At 48.9% G+C, this 15,584-nt stretch overlaps 1 protein-coding gene across 1 annotated transcript in view; it reads left to right on the plus strand.

Moving 5' to 3' along the window:
- srcin1b (SRC kinase signaling inhibitor 1b) overlaps window positions 1-15,584 on the plus strand; it is a gene marked incomplete at its 3' end in the record, with an annotated part of 61,023 nt that overhangs the window by 3,134 nt on the left and 42,305 nt on the right. The window contains exon 2 of the mRNA XM_080020849.1: window positions 9,563-9,589. Coding sequence (XP_079876975.1) covers window positions 9,563-9,589 — 27 coding nt within the window. The remainder of the gene's footprint in view (window positions 1-9,562; window positions 9,590-15,584) is intronic.

Raw genomic sequence — 15,584 nt, forward strand, 5'->3', positions numbered from 1 at the left:
GAGGGTTGGTGGAGGGTTGGAGAAGGGTTGGAGGAGGGTTGGTGGAGGGTTGGAGAAGGGTTGGAGGAGGGTTGGTGGAGAGTTGGAGAAGGGTTGGTGGAGGGTTGGTGGAGGGGGGCGCGATGGAGAGACAGAGGACAAGAAAAGTGAGAGATGGAGAGAACGGAGGGACGGATGAAGACGAAGGACAAGAAAACCGAGACGCGGGAGAGAACAGGGGGACGGGGGGGAGACAGGGGGAGGACGGGGGAGCTGAGAGGCGGAGGGAGACAAAGGTGGAGGGACGGAGACGGAGAGAGAGAGAGAGAAAACCCAGCAAAACCCAGAAGACGGACAGGGTGAGACAGCAGGACACCAGAGATGGAGAGACAGGCAGAGCAGGAAGACGGATGAGAGGGAGGGAGAGAGCGCGAGGGGCGACCGAGAGCAGCGGCGAGGAAGAAACAGGTGGAGTCTGCCATCGTCATGGCAACCCACCGTCCCCCATATAAGGCAACTGAGTGATATCATATGGTGCTGGAGAGAGAGAGAGAGAGAGAGAGAGACAGGGAGGGAGGGAGAGAGGGATCGACACAGAAGCCCGCTGCATTTTTGGCGGCGGAAAGAGTCGACGGAGGAGAAGAGAGAGAGAGAGAGAGAGGTTGTGGGTGACGGGAGGGGCGCTTTTTCGGAGGGCGAGACGCTAACCGCCTGCTAGACGCTACTACCGGCACCGGCGAGGAGGAAGAGAAGAAGAAGAAGAAGAAGAAGAAGAAGGAGAAGAAGAAGAAGAAGAAGAGGAGGAGGAGGAGGAAGACAGAGCGGGGGCTGTAGCGGCTCCTCAGGGCTGGTGGAGAGAAGCGAAGAGAGGGAGGGAGGGAGGGAGGGAGAGCGACAGAGCCGCAGTGAGAGAAAATGGAGAGGGGGGAGGAAGAGGAGGGTGGCGCGCCACGCAGCGGGAGGACGCACCGCCCGGCCGGCGGGCTCGCGGAGTAGCCACGGTAACGCTCCCCAAAAAAAAATGACCCATCAGTCGGTGTCGGTGTTTCCGTGTGTGTGGTGGAGGAGAGGATGTCGACTGGCGCATGAGAGAGAGAGATGGATGGAGCGATGGATGGGTGGAGGGAGAGGGAGTGAATGATGTATAAGATCAGCTGTTTGTGTGTGTGTGTGTCTCTGACTTTTCTCACATGTGTGTGTGTGTGTGTGTGTGTGTGTGTGTGTGTGTGTGTGTGTGTGTGTGTGTGTGTGTGTGTGTGTGTGTGTTGCATTAGGTGTCAAGTTGAAGATTGGCTCAGGTAAAGCTGAGTGGATGAGAACTTATATATTTGTGTGTGTGTGTGTGTGTGTGTATGGCATGGAGATGGGGTGGTCCACCAGGGTGGGGTTGAAGGTAGGGTGGTCCAGCAAGATGGGGTTGGCTGGAGGTGGTGTGGTCCATTAGGCTGGGGTTGAAGGTACGGTGGTCCATCGGGATGGGTTGGAGGTGGGGTGGTCCAGTTGGGTTGGAGGTGGGGTGGTCCAGCAGGTTGGCATCGGAGTGGGGTGGTCCAGTAAGGTGGGGTTGACGGTAGGGTGATCCATCAGGATAGGGTTGGAGGTGGGATTGGCCAGTCTAGCAGAGAGCTGGGGTGGTCCAGCAGGCTGGGGTTGGTTGGAGCTGGGGTGGGTCATCAGGGTGGAGGTTGGCGCTGGGGTGGTCCAGCAGGGTGGGATTGGTCGGATGTGGGGTGGTCCAGAAAGGTGGGGGCTGAAGGTGGCGTGGTCCAGCAAGGTGGTGTGAGGTCAGAGCTGAGGTGGACCAGTAGGGTGGAGGTTGGCGGTTGGGTGATCCAGCATGATGGAGGTTGGAGCTAAGGTGATCCAGCAGGGGGAAGGTTGGAGCTGCGGTTGTTCAGCGGGGTGGGGGTTGTCTAGCAGGGTGGGGGGTGGATCCGAGGTGGGCCACCAGGGTGGTGCTTGGAGTCGGGTGGGGGGGGGGGGGGTCCAGCAGGGTGGAGGTTGGTTGAAGATGGGGTGGTGCAGCAGTGTACAGGTGTTTACCCCCATGCCCCAGGTCTCAACCAGTGCTGCTGTTTCTTAGTGTGTGTGTGTGTGTGTGTGTGTGTGTGTGTGTGTGTACGTGTGTGTGTGTGTGTGTGTGTGTGTGTGTGTGTGTGTGTGTGTGTGTGTGTGTGTACATGTGTGTGTGTGTGTGTGTGTGTGTGTGTGTGTGTGTGTGTGTGTGTGTGTGTGTGTGCATAGCGCAGGGAGGCAGTGGAGGAAGGATGGACGTGAAAATGGCTGCATGCAGGACAGGCATGCGTGTTTCTCTCTGTCTCTCTCTCACTCTCGCTCCATCTGTCTCTCTCTCACTCTCTCTGTCTGTCTGCCTGTCTCTCTGCCTGTCTCTCTCTGTCTGTCTCTCTCTCTCTCTCTCTCTCTCTCTGTCTGCTCTCTCTCTCTCCATCCCTGTCTGTCTCTCTCTCTCTCTCTCTCTCTCTCTGTCTGCTCTCTCTCTCTCCATCCCTGTCTGTCTCTCTCTCTCTCTCTCTCGCTCCCCATCCCTGTCTGTCTCTCTCTCTCTCTCTGTCTGTCTCTCTGTCTTGCCTCCAGTTTCTCGAAGCTCCATCCATCCGTGTCCTCACGTCGTGGGATTTCTGCCGCTTGAGCGATTGCTAAATATTGCAGAGAGTAATTGTTGTTTTTTTTTGGGGTGTTTTTATCTCCCGGGCGACCGACGCTGCCCTGCTCTTTGTCACTGACGTATTTAAATCCAGTTCGATTTAAAACTTTATCGGCGTCGCACGTTGTGCGGTACAATTCCTTTGGCTCGACAGAGCGCGGTTCGCACACGACAGCGCCGCGTGAAAGACACAAGGCGCCGGACGTGGAGTAGGTACTGGTGACGGAGAGGGCGTGGTTTAACGTGGGAGCTGCAGGTGTGTGCTGGGCTTGACAGGCTGCTGTGGCGGGGTCATCGCTGCTGGAGCCTCCCGCTGACGGGGCTGACGTGGGGGTTTTGGGGTTTTTTTTGCAGCCGGGATTAAAGACCCTGGAAGGCTTCTCTTCTCGGTGCTGATCATCTCAGTGTCGCGGTTGACACAGAGTCGTTCAGGACGACGTGGACATCGCTGTGGAACAGTGTCTGGACTGGTCGCAGCTGGGCCTTCCCAGTCCATGGAATGATGAAACAGAACTGGATGGAACATAGATCCTGCAATTGGTGGAGGTGGGGTGGAGGTGGTAGCTGATACTGGTGGACGTGGCACCGGATACTGCTGGAGGTCTGGTAGAGATGTGAGCTGATACTGGTGGAGCTGGGGGGCTGATACTGGTGGAGCAGAGGTGGAAGTGGGGGCTGGTACTGGTGGAGATGGTGTGGGAGTGGGACCAGTTATTACAGGAAATGGGGTGAACATGGGGGCTGATACTGGTGGAAGTAGGCGCTGATACTGGTGGGGGTAGGGTGAAAGTGGAGGCTGATACTGGTGGAAGTAGGCGCTGATACTGGTGGAGGTAGGGTGAAAGTGGGGCTGATACTGGTGGAAGTTGGCGCTGATACTGGTGGAGGTGGGGTGGAAGTGGGGGCTGATACTGGTGGAGAGATGGAAGGCGGGGCCGATGCTGGTGGAGCAGAGGTGGAAGTGGGGGCTGATACTGGTGCAGATGGTGTGGAAGTGGGGGCTGATACTGGTGGAAGTGGGGGAGAAGTTGGGGCTGATACTGGGGGAGAGATGGAAGTGGGGGCTGGTACTGGTGGAGCAGAGGTGGAAGGCGGAGGGTCGGCGCTGGTGAAGGACGCTGCTTTCCAACCAAGTGACGTGTCCGCGCTAGAGGAAGGTGTTTGTTTGGAGAGCTCTCCCACTCCTCTGCATCCCATCCTACATCCTGAACACAGCTCTCACTCTCTCTGACTTGTTTTCTCTGCTTTTCTGGCTCCTTTGTGTCAACGCTCAACGTTTGCTTTCTCTTCATGATCCTGTTTGACGTCTCTCTTGACGTCGCCGAAGGCAACGGCCAATCACAGGGCTCGTCTCAGAAACGGGGCAAAACCTTTTCCCCGCATATAAACTCAAGTCTTTTCCTTCAGCGTTCCGATCAGGTCCGTGCCTTTCTGTTTATTCTGCGGAATAAATATCTCCAACGCTCCCAGTTTGTTTCCGTGCAGCGGGCAGATTAACCTCACCGACCATGGGGTGAGGTTTCTCCAACAGGGGTGATACTGGTGGAGGTGGGAGGTGATACCGGTGGAGATGGGGACGGCTGATTGGTTCACCTCTCCCGACTCTGGTTGACTGGAGTGACCCGAGGCGATTGAGACGAGACGAGACTTCTCGTCCGGACAAGGCTCCGTTCCGTTCCTTTCCTTGCGCGCGGTGGCTGCGATTTGAGGAGCACCTCGATTATTTATCAAACATTCTGTTCTGCCGAAAATCACGTGTAGCGGTGGATGGGGGAGGTGATTCACAAGGCGATGGGACTTTAGCAAACCTCCAAATTTAAAGCAAACTTATGATTCAGGCTCATTTGCAGCCAATTTGCTTAATGACACTGTTTGCCGGCAAACTATAGAAAAAATCGATGTTAAAACAGGATTTGATTAAAATATTACATTTTAATTACAAGTAAACACCTTGTTACTTAGCGATGAATAATATTCATCGCTAAGTGCGTTGTGCTAAGTGCACGGTTAAGGGCGTTGGGTTGAAGGACGCAGACATGGTGTCACAGCGTTGGGGTTAGCGTCTCCGTCAGGGAGGACCCCGTGCGGGATTCTCCGTCTCTGAAGTTGCTGCACCAGTTCAGCTCATTGCAACAGGCTGGCGACGACGGATGGAGGGAAGCAGGCGCTTCAGGCAGGTCAAGAGGAAGCAAATACTCTCAGAACAGGGTCGCCGTGCACATGGCACCGCAAGGTGCGGAAATACCGGAATTTGGAGAGAGGTGTTTTTATTACAGAAAGATGAATAAAAGAGTACGTACCAGGTCAGAAGGACCTTCAGGCTTCTTTTAAAACACTGAAGTGGAGCTCGAAAAGCTTTTTATTTTATTTTCCTCTTGAAACGGGATTTTACTTTTCTATTTCTATAAGGGCTGCCCCCCGAAAGTATCCGCCGGAGACCTGTCAGTCGAGGGAGATTCCTCCAGTGGAGCGGTGGCTGTTATTGTTTTTTTGCCAGTCGGCGTGCGCTACCACAGCAGGGTAGAACAGAAGCAAGCTCACAGAAATGACAACATTCCAATGAGGAATTACAAATAAGGAGAATGACGGACCCGTTCTCTGATATTACGTTAGACGCGGACGCGGCCCTCCGGTTGAAGGCGCTCCCAAGCAGGAAGCGATGCTGCGTTCATGGGAACTCGGAAAATTGTAATTCTTTTCCGAAGCGGTGCTGTGTTCGCGGCAACCTCGGAAAACTGTCATTCGCTTAAATAAAGTGATGCTGCCGAATTGTCGAATCTTCGTGTTGAACTGCCAAATCCGATGAGACTGACAAAATTTGTCGGGTATGGCCTTAATTTTTACAGACATGAGTTTGGTCTAATCTATGGCCGTGGTGCTCATATGGGGGTACAGGGGCGCCATGCGGTACGCAACAGAGCTTTCAGGGTGTATGTGAGAAAAATTGTACAAGTAATAAATTCCAAATAAATGTTTTGCTACCAAATCCTGATAGGACTAAATATTCCGTTAGAATGACAGAAGTGGTATTATCTATTATCTATTATTATCTTCTGAGACTGCTGGTTCATTGGGCGATTAGCGAGCAGCGGCTAATCCCTTGTTCACAGCAATGTTTGCTGGACGTAGCAGCAATTACAAGGACACGTTCGGGGTTGGCGAGTGGTTAGGCTGAAAACGCAGTCGGCCATGATGAACCAGAAACGGAAGAAAAGTCTATCTTCCCGCCTAAATGTCAACAATTTAATGACAACCGATGTTATCGTTGGGGTTCATGTTTTACCACTCTTGCAAGAGTGAGAACTGATATAAGATACAGGAGATGGCTTCTGTGGCGGTGAAGCAGAACAGCCATTAAAAACGTAGGGCAACCATTTTAGACGTATTGACTTATCAGCAATCAAATTCATCTCGTTTGGATTTTTCTTTTGCCGAGTACTTGCGTTAGTCAAAACCTTAGCCTTGCCATACAGTGTACTAACCCTTTAAATCTTTCCGCAGGCTGGTCCATGCAGAGTCGCTCCTTTCATTTCACATTCGAAAGATAAGTTTAACAGTCGCTTGTACATTGTTCTGCTTTAAAAGGTACCGTACACAACCAGAAGGCTATTACGCAGAGATCGGGTGTTGTTACAAGCGAGGGGACCAGCCTATAAGCTTACTGAAAACCCAGGTAATTGCCTCCAACATTAGGACAATAAACACCACTCCGACAGCTGACGCTGGTACACAAACAATAAATAAGGACCAAATAGCAGCTATCGCGCATGGATTTCTGTTGCCATGCTGTGCCAACACTTGGCATGTAGGGTTTATTTTAATTTTTTGGCACGGCCAAATAAGAACAAGCAGCTCATTTGTGGTGTTGCTGCGGCAGGGACTTTCTGAGGCCGCTAACAATGGATCAGGTGCGGCCGTGCCAGCTTGGACGCCAGCCCCCGAAGGCCACGCTGAGCTCCAAAATCTGGGGCAGAGTCACCCACGGGCCGCTGGCTCCGGAATTTGCAATCCCCTCGGACGAGCCGGTCTCGGGTTTCCTACTTGATGTTTGGTGGAAATTTAGGGGGTCAGAACTTTGCATTCAAATAAATGTAAGCGATCAAACAGCAAATTTATTTTGGAAAATAAAGTACAGCATTCTGCCTTTTCAGGGGTACAATGACACTGGCAGTACCCTCTAAGGTATGACCATGGCACCCTTGGGAGGATTTACCCCATTCCGCCCCCAAATTTACTGTAGAATTAAGTGAAAGGTCAAACAAAACATCACATTCAATAGTACACAGTGCATACTTCATGTACCTGAGGAGAGGGTAATAACAAAACCAGAACAAATCCAAGATGTGAATCGAGCAGCGTTTTCCACTGCGCAGATTTCTAAGGCCAATCATTAATCGTCATTTTTGAGAGGGACAAAGGCGGTATGTAACATAATGTAATATATTTTTGGTGGGATTAGCGCCCCTGATGTTGGCAGCAGAGTTGGGATTTCGGCTGCATCATTTAACTGAGCATTCCGCGGTGTCGTCTGTGTATAACCTTGATGAAATGGCTCAATGATTACCTATTTTGTTTTGCGGTCATCGCAGCCGTTTCTGTTATTCTGTCCACATTCACCACGCCAACCTCGTCAGTTGCATTTACCTACTGCCCTCTTTATCATCTGCTGAGTCACTCGTCCACATTGGCCATCGCCGGTCGATTTCACCCCAGATTCGTCCCCAAAAGCTTGCGCACAGTCACCTTGATTCCCATACTAAATGTCAAGTCAAGTCTAATTTAGCTGTGTAGCCCTTTATCACAGTTACACACTCAAAGGGATTTACAGGCCCGCATTCAAAGGACCCCCCTCCCACCCTGTCGTTGTTATGGCAACCTACTTTTTCCCCACATAATGCGGCTCTCTGGCTGGCAGGACAATAACTTTGTCCGCATGAGAGGAAGATAAAGTGAACAAAGTTCTTTTCATGCAGCCAACACAGTTTTAGTCAAGGGCTGCGATATTCACTTCTTGTCTTTCCCGGCCCCGGTTCTGATTCCAAACTCAAGTTTCCATCGAGCCAAGGGTGCCTAAAATGCCCAGATATGTCATGGCTCGTCCCATAAATGACTCAGATCGACCCAGATTTGCCGGCGATCTTTGTCGACACAGGCGCCTACGCAAACGACAAAGGGAATGCCAGACCGGTTGCCAAAAGCGGTGCTTTCCAAGAATTCAAGCCCCTGCATGAAGTACTCCGTATTGAGTAACACTCAAGTATCAGTAATGGTGTTGTAGCTGTGATGATTAGATAACAGGGGCCTGGGTGTGGGGCAGGGCAGGTCCTAATGTTATTGCCTGTATCACCACGTCGCACCAGGCTCCCATCGCTGAATCCCAATGAATCTTAGGAACTTTGGCCTCAGCGTTGGCTGCCACCCAGATGGAGTTGCGGTGTCGGGCTACTTAATCCAGTGTGTGCATATTTCTTTAATCCCTCTCCTGGGTGCAAGCTATTTAACTCTTCTAGAGATACGGACTGACACATAGACAGAAAGCAAGAGGGAGGGCGGGAGGGAGAGGGAGCTCAGGGTGGGATTTGGGATGCTGCTTGGGAGTACATCATCATCAGCGTGTGTGAAGTCACTGTAAACATTTGATTAATTGCCGAGAAGCAATTACAAGCAATTAAAGGCCTATTATGATGGCAGCGAAGGACAACGGAAGTTAATCTGGCCACCATCACAGCAATTAGCGCCGTCATTTTCAGAGCAAGCCTGGTTTGCAGAACGTTTGACCACACGTCTATCCATCTCTTCTAACTATGACAGCCCATCTATCTGTCAGTCTCTGTCAAGCTGTATTTCTTCATATATTTGCTCTGTTTACCTCGCTTCTTATTTACTTGTAGTTATTTAACTTCCGTAACTTTCAATTAAACTTTGGATGCACTCAAAGCACTTTTTGCTGCTGTCAGCCAATATTGCTTGCTAATCCAATCCATTAATATTTAGTGAGCAGCACAGACTGTTAGTGTGGGATGATTAGGACATCATGACTGACATGTAATCCGTTTTTTCCCCCACAGGAGACATCTGACGTGTCAAAAAGCAAATTTGACAATTTGATTGGGCTGTTGGTACCAGATTGTTATTACAGGGATCTTCTCTGACATCCTATTTTAGGCTGGTGGTTTAGCAACAGTGTCCCATACAGTATGTGTAAGCATCCCCAGAACCCTGTAAAGTACATTACCATTAAAGCACTGTGGTGTGGGGATGGTGTGGTTTGAGCAGCCACACCTGTCCTGGGTCTAGGTAATTGGGGCCCAGGAGCAGAAGGACATGTGTCATGTCAAGGGCTCCTCTCTCCTAAGTGAGTGTGGGGATGGGGGTTGTACAGCCACTCTGATCCTGGGCCCCAATTACCTCGAGCCAGCACAGCACAGCACAAGCACATTATCAATAGACCTTTCACTGTGAAACACGGCCCGGGGGCCGATTGAAGGCCTTACAGGCTGCTACCGACTACTTTCACTTCCTGCCTTTAGCGCATTTACTTTCACTTCCCCCATGGTGACATGGGTCAAATGGACCCTTACCCTGTAGTTACACCACTTGCTCAGGAGAGTCAAAAAGCTGTCGTCACTCATTCGCCAAGAGGCGGAAACTGTGTGGAGAAGTGGAAGAGGAGGTTTTATTGTACACCGGGTCGGATGATCGTATGCCGCTCGGAAACACTTGGAGATTTTGGAGCTTGAATCAGTCAGGGAGTGACATGGAAAAACATTAGCCGGCTGAGAAATGCAATAAATACTGAAGGTGGCCTTTAAGCTGTTGCAGCGAGACAGATTAAGCTCGGGGAAATGTCTTAACAGTCCTTATCACGTCGGGTTTCTGACTTTCCTGACTTTGTCCTTTTCTCTTCTTCTCCCTCAGCAACAACCAAACTACTGGAGTTTCAAGGTCAGTGCCAATAACGCATGTTTGTCTGGTGTAAATGTGTTTCCAAAGCAGCGACTGTGGGTGGGGGTGGGGGCGCGATGGAGTCGATTTCTCGACACCGTGGCGTCAATTCCTGGGACTTGAACCTGTAGTAGAATCTCAACTCGACTCTGCAATGGAAGGACGGTTTAATATAAATATTTTTAAATGATTTATGTCATCCGGATATGGGTTTGTTCCAACATCTCTTTGTACTCTGCAGTGCACTCGTATGCTCTTGCAGTTCAGATGCTTGGCTTTGCTCATGGGCACTAGTTAATTTTGTAGGCATCGCCTGTTAAGCAGTAGGATATATATTATTGTTTATGTGTATGATAAAAACATTCTTCTTTTCAAATTCCACCGGCTCCACTACAAGGATTCTGAATCGACGCCAAAAAATGTGGGGAGCTGTCCGTCCCTCGTAGCTACTGTGCACAGACTTTACTTTTGCTGCTGTTTTATTGTTTGATTGTTATAATGGCAACAGACAACTTTTCAGCTCCTCCCCTTCCCCAGCGCCTCCGAGTGTTTTTATTGTTTGATTGTTATAATGGCAACAGACAACTTTCAGCTCCTCCCCTTCCCCCTCCCCGTTCAAGTGTTTTTATTGTCTGACTGTTAAAGGGGCAATAGAGAGCTTTTCAAAGTTGTTTCCAAGTGTTTTTATTGTTTGCGTCGCTATCGACAACCGGACGGCTTTACGTTTTCCTCACTGCCATGTTCTGTGAGAAACATGATGATTTGAATGAATGAATGATTTTCCTTTGCTTTCCTGCTGTTTATTTTTTTATTTTCCTGGAAATTTCACTTCTAAAAAAAAAAGAGGTTCGATCCCCGCTCCACTGCGCGATCCGCTGTGCCTCCCCGTTCCCGTTTCTCCAAACAAAGCCAATAATTACGGTTTGCTTTAATTTTTTGTGTTTTTATTGTAGATGTTTTTATTGTGATAAAAGCCCCAAGCATTAACCGTGTGCTTTAGAAGTCACTCTTTTACTAACTCTCTTTATTTACTCGTTTTGCTGTAAATCAATCCTTAATTTTCCCGGAAGTTGGTACCCGGTGGCAGTCCGTATGGCATCGAGATATTTAGGGTTAGCTTATAGGGAACCAATCCAAACACTGATGGTGTCATTATTTTAAAGCCATTACATTGTGCAATCAGCATTTACCTAATAATGATAAGTAAAAGCAAAAAAGTCTATTTCCCCTTTAAGTTCCTGGCTGGAACAAGAATGTCCTCTTGTGGGAAGTCTCGTTGGAAGTATTTTTGCCAGGTTGTGTATGTGTTCCACGCTGACTTTGGCCTGGATTTGGGTCGTGTCGCTTTGGTTGGGTTTGCTTTGGTTGGGGTCGTTTCTGACCGGGTTTCGTAGTACTGACCTCACAGCGCATTAAACCCCTGGCTTCACTGAACACCTTTTTTCAGAGGGAAAAATGCTTCGGCACCTCGATTAAAAATCCCGGGAATTGACTGATCACGGGGAGGAAAGAAACACAAAAAAATATAAATAAACATAGCCTCGCGTGAAACCCCGTGGGCGCTGGCCCACCAGGGAGGAGAAGCCTTCCCAGCGGCACCGTGGGGAATACGCGGCAACCGTGGAAAAATTAACAGAACGTGCTGGAGTTAGGAGGGCAGTCGGCAATCGCAGCTTGTTGTATTTTTATGATTATTGTGATGGAATCCCTCAGTACAAGGCGTGCAACACAGCTATGAGCCAGGCGGGGAGGCATGGTGGTCGGGAGGATTTTCAATCCGCAGCAGCGTCCTCATGTGTCGCACAAGGCTTTTTGAGAGCTTTTTGAGATGGTTTTTGATATCATCGACATTATCCAGTGAGTATTTACTATAATTAGGAAAATGACGTTTCTTGATTTAAATTTTATATTTTTTTTTACCAATGTAAAAATGTAATATCCACGCCCCAGAAACATATTTTATATATTAATCGCGATCAATGAAACGTGGGCCTGGTCCCATTCATCCTAAAAATCCCGTTCATTCATTTTTCAAAACACCTGTTCAGGCACCTGACCGCCTGGTGTCGCTGCTCAAGGGTGAGTGAAATGTTGAAATTTGTTCAACATTTCATGTTCACGTTGAAAAAGAATGGAGGAGTCAGATGGCTGAACATGCTGGATTCAGCGCAGGCGGTAAAGCATGAGGCAATAATAAGAAAGTAATAAGAATACAAACAGACACATGAAAATGTCGATATGAAATGAACCTAAAGAGAATTAGCTGAAACAATGCTAATGTACAATGAAATGCCTTAAATACACAATAAACCAAAAGGTTAAACTAAACCTAAATAAATATAAAATGACCAATAAACAAATAACCAAAACAAAACATTCACCAGAAAATGAACTGGAAGATAGAAAAAATAGACACAATGAACCCAAAGATGAATCACCAATAAAAAAATGAACAAAATCAGTAATGAAAATATACCAAAACATTAGAACAAATATCAATACAGATTTAGTAATATACAATAAACCTAATGATGACCAAATATAACCAGGAAATGACTACTTGAAAAAAACGATGTGTAGTGCTGTTGCCTTGAAGGGCTGCAGACCTGGCTTCCAGTCCCCTCCCAGGTCCTCTGGTTTGTGTAGTGACCCTTGTGATGGACTAGTGTCTCATTCAAGATACCTCCTCCGCCCTCCCTCCCCAAAATACCCTGGAGAGGAAAGAGCTGGAAAGGAAAATGGGATGAATTACCATGATAATAATAATTATAATAATTCATTACCTTACTGCTGTTACGGAATGAAGGAAGAGCGATGCAGCAGAAGTGCTGCTCAGCTCAATGCTCTACTCCCGTCTTCAGCTCAATGCTCTACTCCCCTCCCTAGAGGTATTATTGACGAGGTAGATTATTGACAAGGTAGATTATTGATGAGGTAGATTATTGATGAGTGAAATTATTGATGAGGTAGATTATTGACGAGTTAGATTATTGACAAGGGCGATTATTGATGAGGTAGATTATTGATGAGGTAGATTATTGGTGAGGTAGATTATTGACAAGGTCGATTATTGGTAAGGTAGAGTTTATATCTTGTTTGGTAAAACAAACAAACAGAAGCATGGCTGAGACAAGCAGCCTGGTAAAATGTTTTAATCCTTGAGAAACAAGCGTCGCCGTCACCTCTGCTTCCTGTACCTCCTTTTATTTGTATTTTTTTTTCCGAGCTACGCTTTCGAGTTCAACCGACACTGAATTATTAACGGCGCACGTGGCGCCGTCTCCCCGTGCACGCCGGCTCCCCATGCACGCCGGCTCCCCGTGCACGAGGCGTGCACGGGGAGCCGGGGAGACGGCGTGCTTCGTGGGGTCCTGCGGTTTGTTGACGGCCCCCGGGGTCTTCGCGGGAATCGGTTATGGCCCCTCATCTCAGGGGCCAGGAAGTCTGCCCTCCCCTTCACATGCAATGGAAACCCCCCAAGCAGTGCGGGAGGGTGTGTGTGTGTGTGTGTGTGTGTGTGTGTGTGTGTGTGTGTGTGTGTGTGTGTGTGTGTGTGTACCTATGTGCTGTGTGTCTGTGTGTCTCAGCGTGTGTGTTTTTGTGTGGGCGACGGTTTTACTTTGTGTGTGTGTGTGTGTGTGTGGTTGTGTGTGTGTGCATGTCGTTTTGTGTGTGTCGGGTTGGGGGTTTCAGTGGTGTGTGCATGTCAGTTTGAGTGTGTATGTACAGTATCCGTGTGTGTGCCGCCTGCATGCGTGTTCTATGTCTATGCACATGCACAGTGCGTCTGCTTGCATGTCTCTGTGTGTGTGTGTGTGTGTGTGTGTGTGTGTATGATGTGTGTGTGTGTGTGTGTGTGTGTGTGTGTGTGTGTGTGTGTGTGTGTGTGTGTGTGTGTGTGTGTGTGTGTGTGCGAGTGGTAGTTCAACACTGGTCCCCTTTGATGATTCGCGTGACTATCCTACCCCCCAAACGTGCACGCTCACGCGCACGTGATCGACACATACAGCCAGCACGCTGCAGATTAGCATATTAACATCCTCCAGCTAGAGGAGGCATGACACACGACACACACACACACACACACACACGCACACTCACACACACACACAGACACGCACACTCACACACACACACAGACACGCACACTCACACACACACACAGACACGCACACTCACACTCACACACACACACGCACACACACACATACACACACACACACACACACACTGTCACCGAGGCTGAGATTTCACAGTGGGCCTCCACATTAGAAGTGTGTGTTTGTTTGCAATATACAAACATACAAACACATAGAAACACACATTTATAAACTCAGGCATTAGCACAAACATACATCTTTGCACACACACACACACACACACACACACACACACACACACACGCACACGCACACACACCAGACATTGACACAAACACACACATTTGCACACACATGTAGAGAGAAGTCCAGCTATTCTCTGGCTGAATGGCTCGCTCCTGGTGATCACGCTCACTGTCAATAACCATGCCATGCGCTGCACAGCGCTCTGCCTGTCTAATGTACAGATATTAATGCCCCCCTTTATATTAATGCCCCCCTTTCATTAATGCCCCCCTTTCATTAATGCCCCGCCTTTATTCACGTCCCCCTTTTCGCATCCTCTCTTTTCTTTAAGTGCAGAGCGGTGCAAAGTGGAAATAGTGTGATGTCGTTGTTTCCAGGCAGCGTCTTGCTCTGCTCTGGGATTCCCAATCCAGCTTTGGGACAGAACAACAAAAGGGACGATGGACTGAGGCGGATCGCTGCTCTGCGTCTGAGCTGCACTCAACCTGGACAATGGAAGCAAGGTGTTAAAGCAACACCACACAAGCCTTTAGCCTTAAAAGAACGCCTGCGGAGTCATCTCGATGCTACTCAGACCGGGAAACAGGGAGAATGGCGGCTCCTTCATTCCCACCCGAACGCCTGTTCCCGCACTGTGTAACTTCTGTGTTCGGGTACGAAGCCGAGGAAACGTACGTCTTGCTTTACGGCACGATGTCACTTCCTTGATGTTTGGCTCCAGTAATTATGTTTTTTTAGCCTGGTAAAATTGATAAGAAAAAATTCCAAAAAACATGAATAATAAACTTGCCCGTCAAAATGTCCGCTAATAATGCTGATAAGGGTCAAATTTGTCCAGTAAAACAGCTTTGGGACGCCGGACCCAGTTTTGAGACAATGGTGTAAAAGTGAAATTGCGCTCAATGACTGTGGGGGTTCAGCTTTAAGCTGGCTTCACACTGAATCCCAAAACGCAACCAACAGTCGGAGCCCCCCCCTAGAGGCTGTCGGGTGAACTGCGTCTGCGTTTTGCGCCACTAAATATTTCATAATATTTGGGAGAGCTTGTTTTTCCCAGGACGACAGAGTGGTTTGCTTAGCTGGACATTTACCATGTTCCTGTCCACGTCTATGTTCCACGTCCATGTTCCACGTCCATGTTTCACGTCCATGTTCCTGTCTATGTTCCACGTCTATGTTCCACGTCCATGTTCCACGTCCATGTTCCACGTCCATGTTCCACGTCCATGTTCCGGTCTATGTTCCACGTCCATGTTCCGGTCTATGTTCCACGTCCATGTTCCGGTCTATGTTCCACGTCCATGTTCCGGTCTATGTTCCACGTCCATGTTCCACGTCCATGTTCCACGTCCATGTTCCGGTCTATGTTCCACGTCCATGTTCCGGTCTATGTTCCACGTCCATGTTCCGGTCTATGTTCCACGTCCATGTTCCACGTCCATGTTCCTGTCTATGTTCCACGTCCAATGATTCCCCATTGAAATGTTATTCCTGTGCATTTTGTGAACGTCCACCTGACCCGACCTAGAACAATGTCAATAAACGACCGCTCGCCTCGAAGAATCTCAGTCGACTGACGGGTTTCCGACTGATAATTATACTCAGCAGCCCTACAAATTACAGCCACATTTATCAAATCATAGAGCGGT

This window comes from Zeus faber (genome assembly GCF_960531495.2).
Source record: "Zeus faber genome assembly, chromosome: 20".
NCBI lineage: Eukaryota > Metazoa > Chordata > Actinopteri > Zeiformes > Zeidae > Zeus > Zeus faber.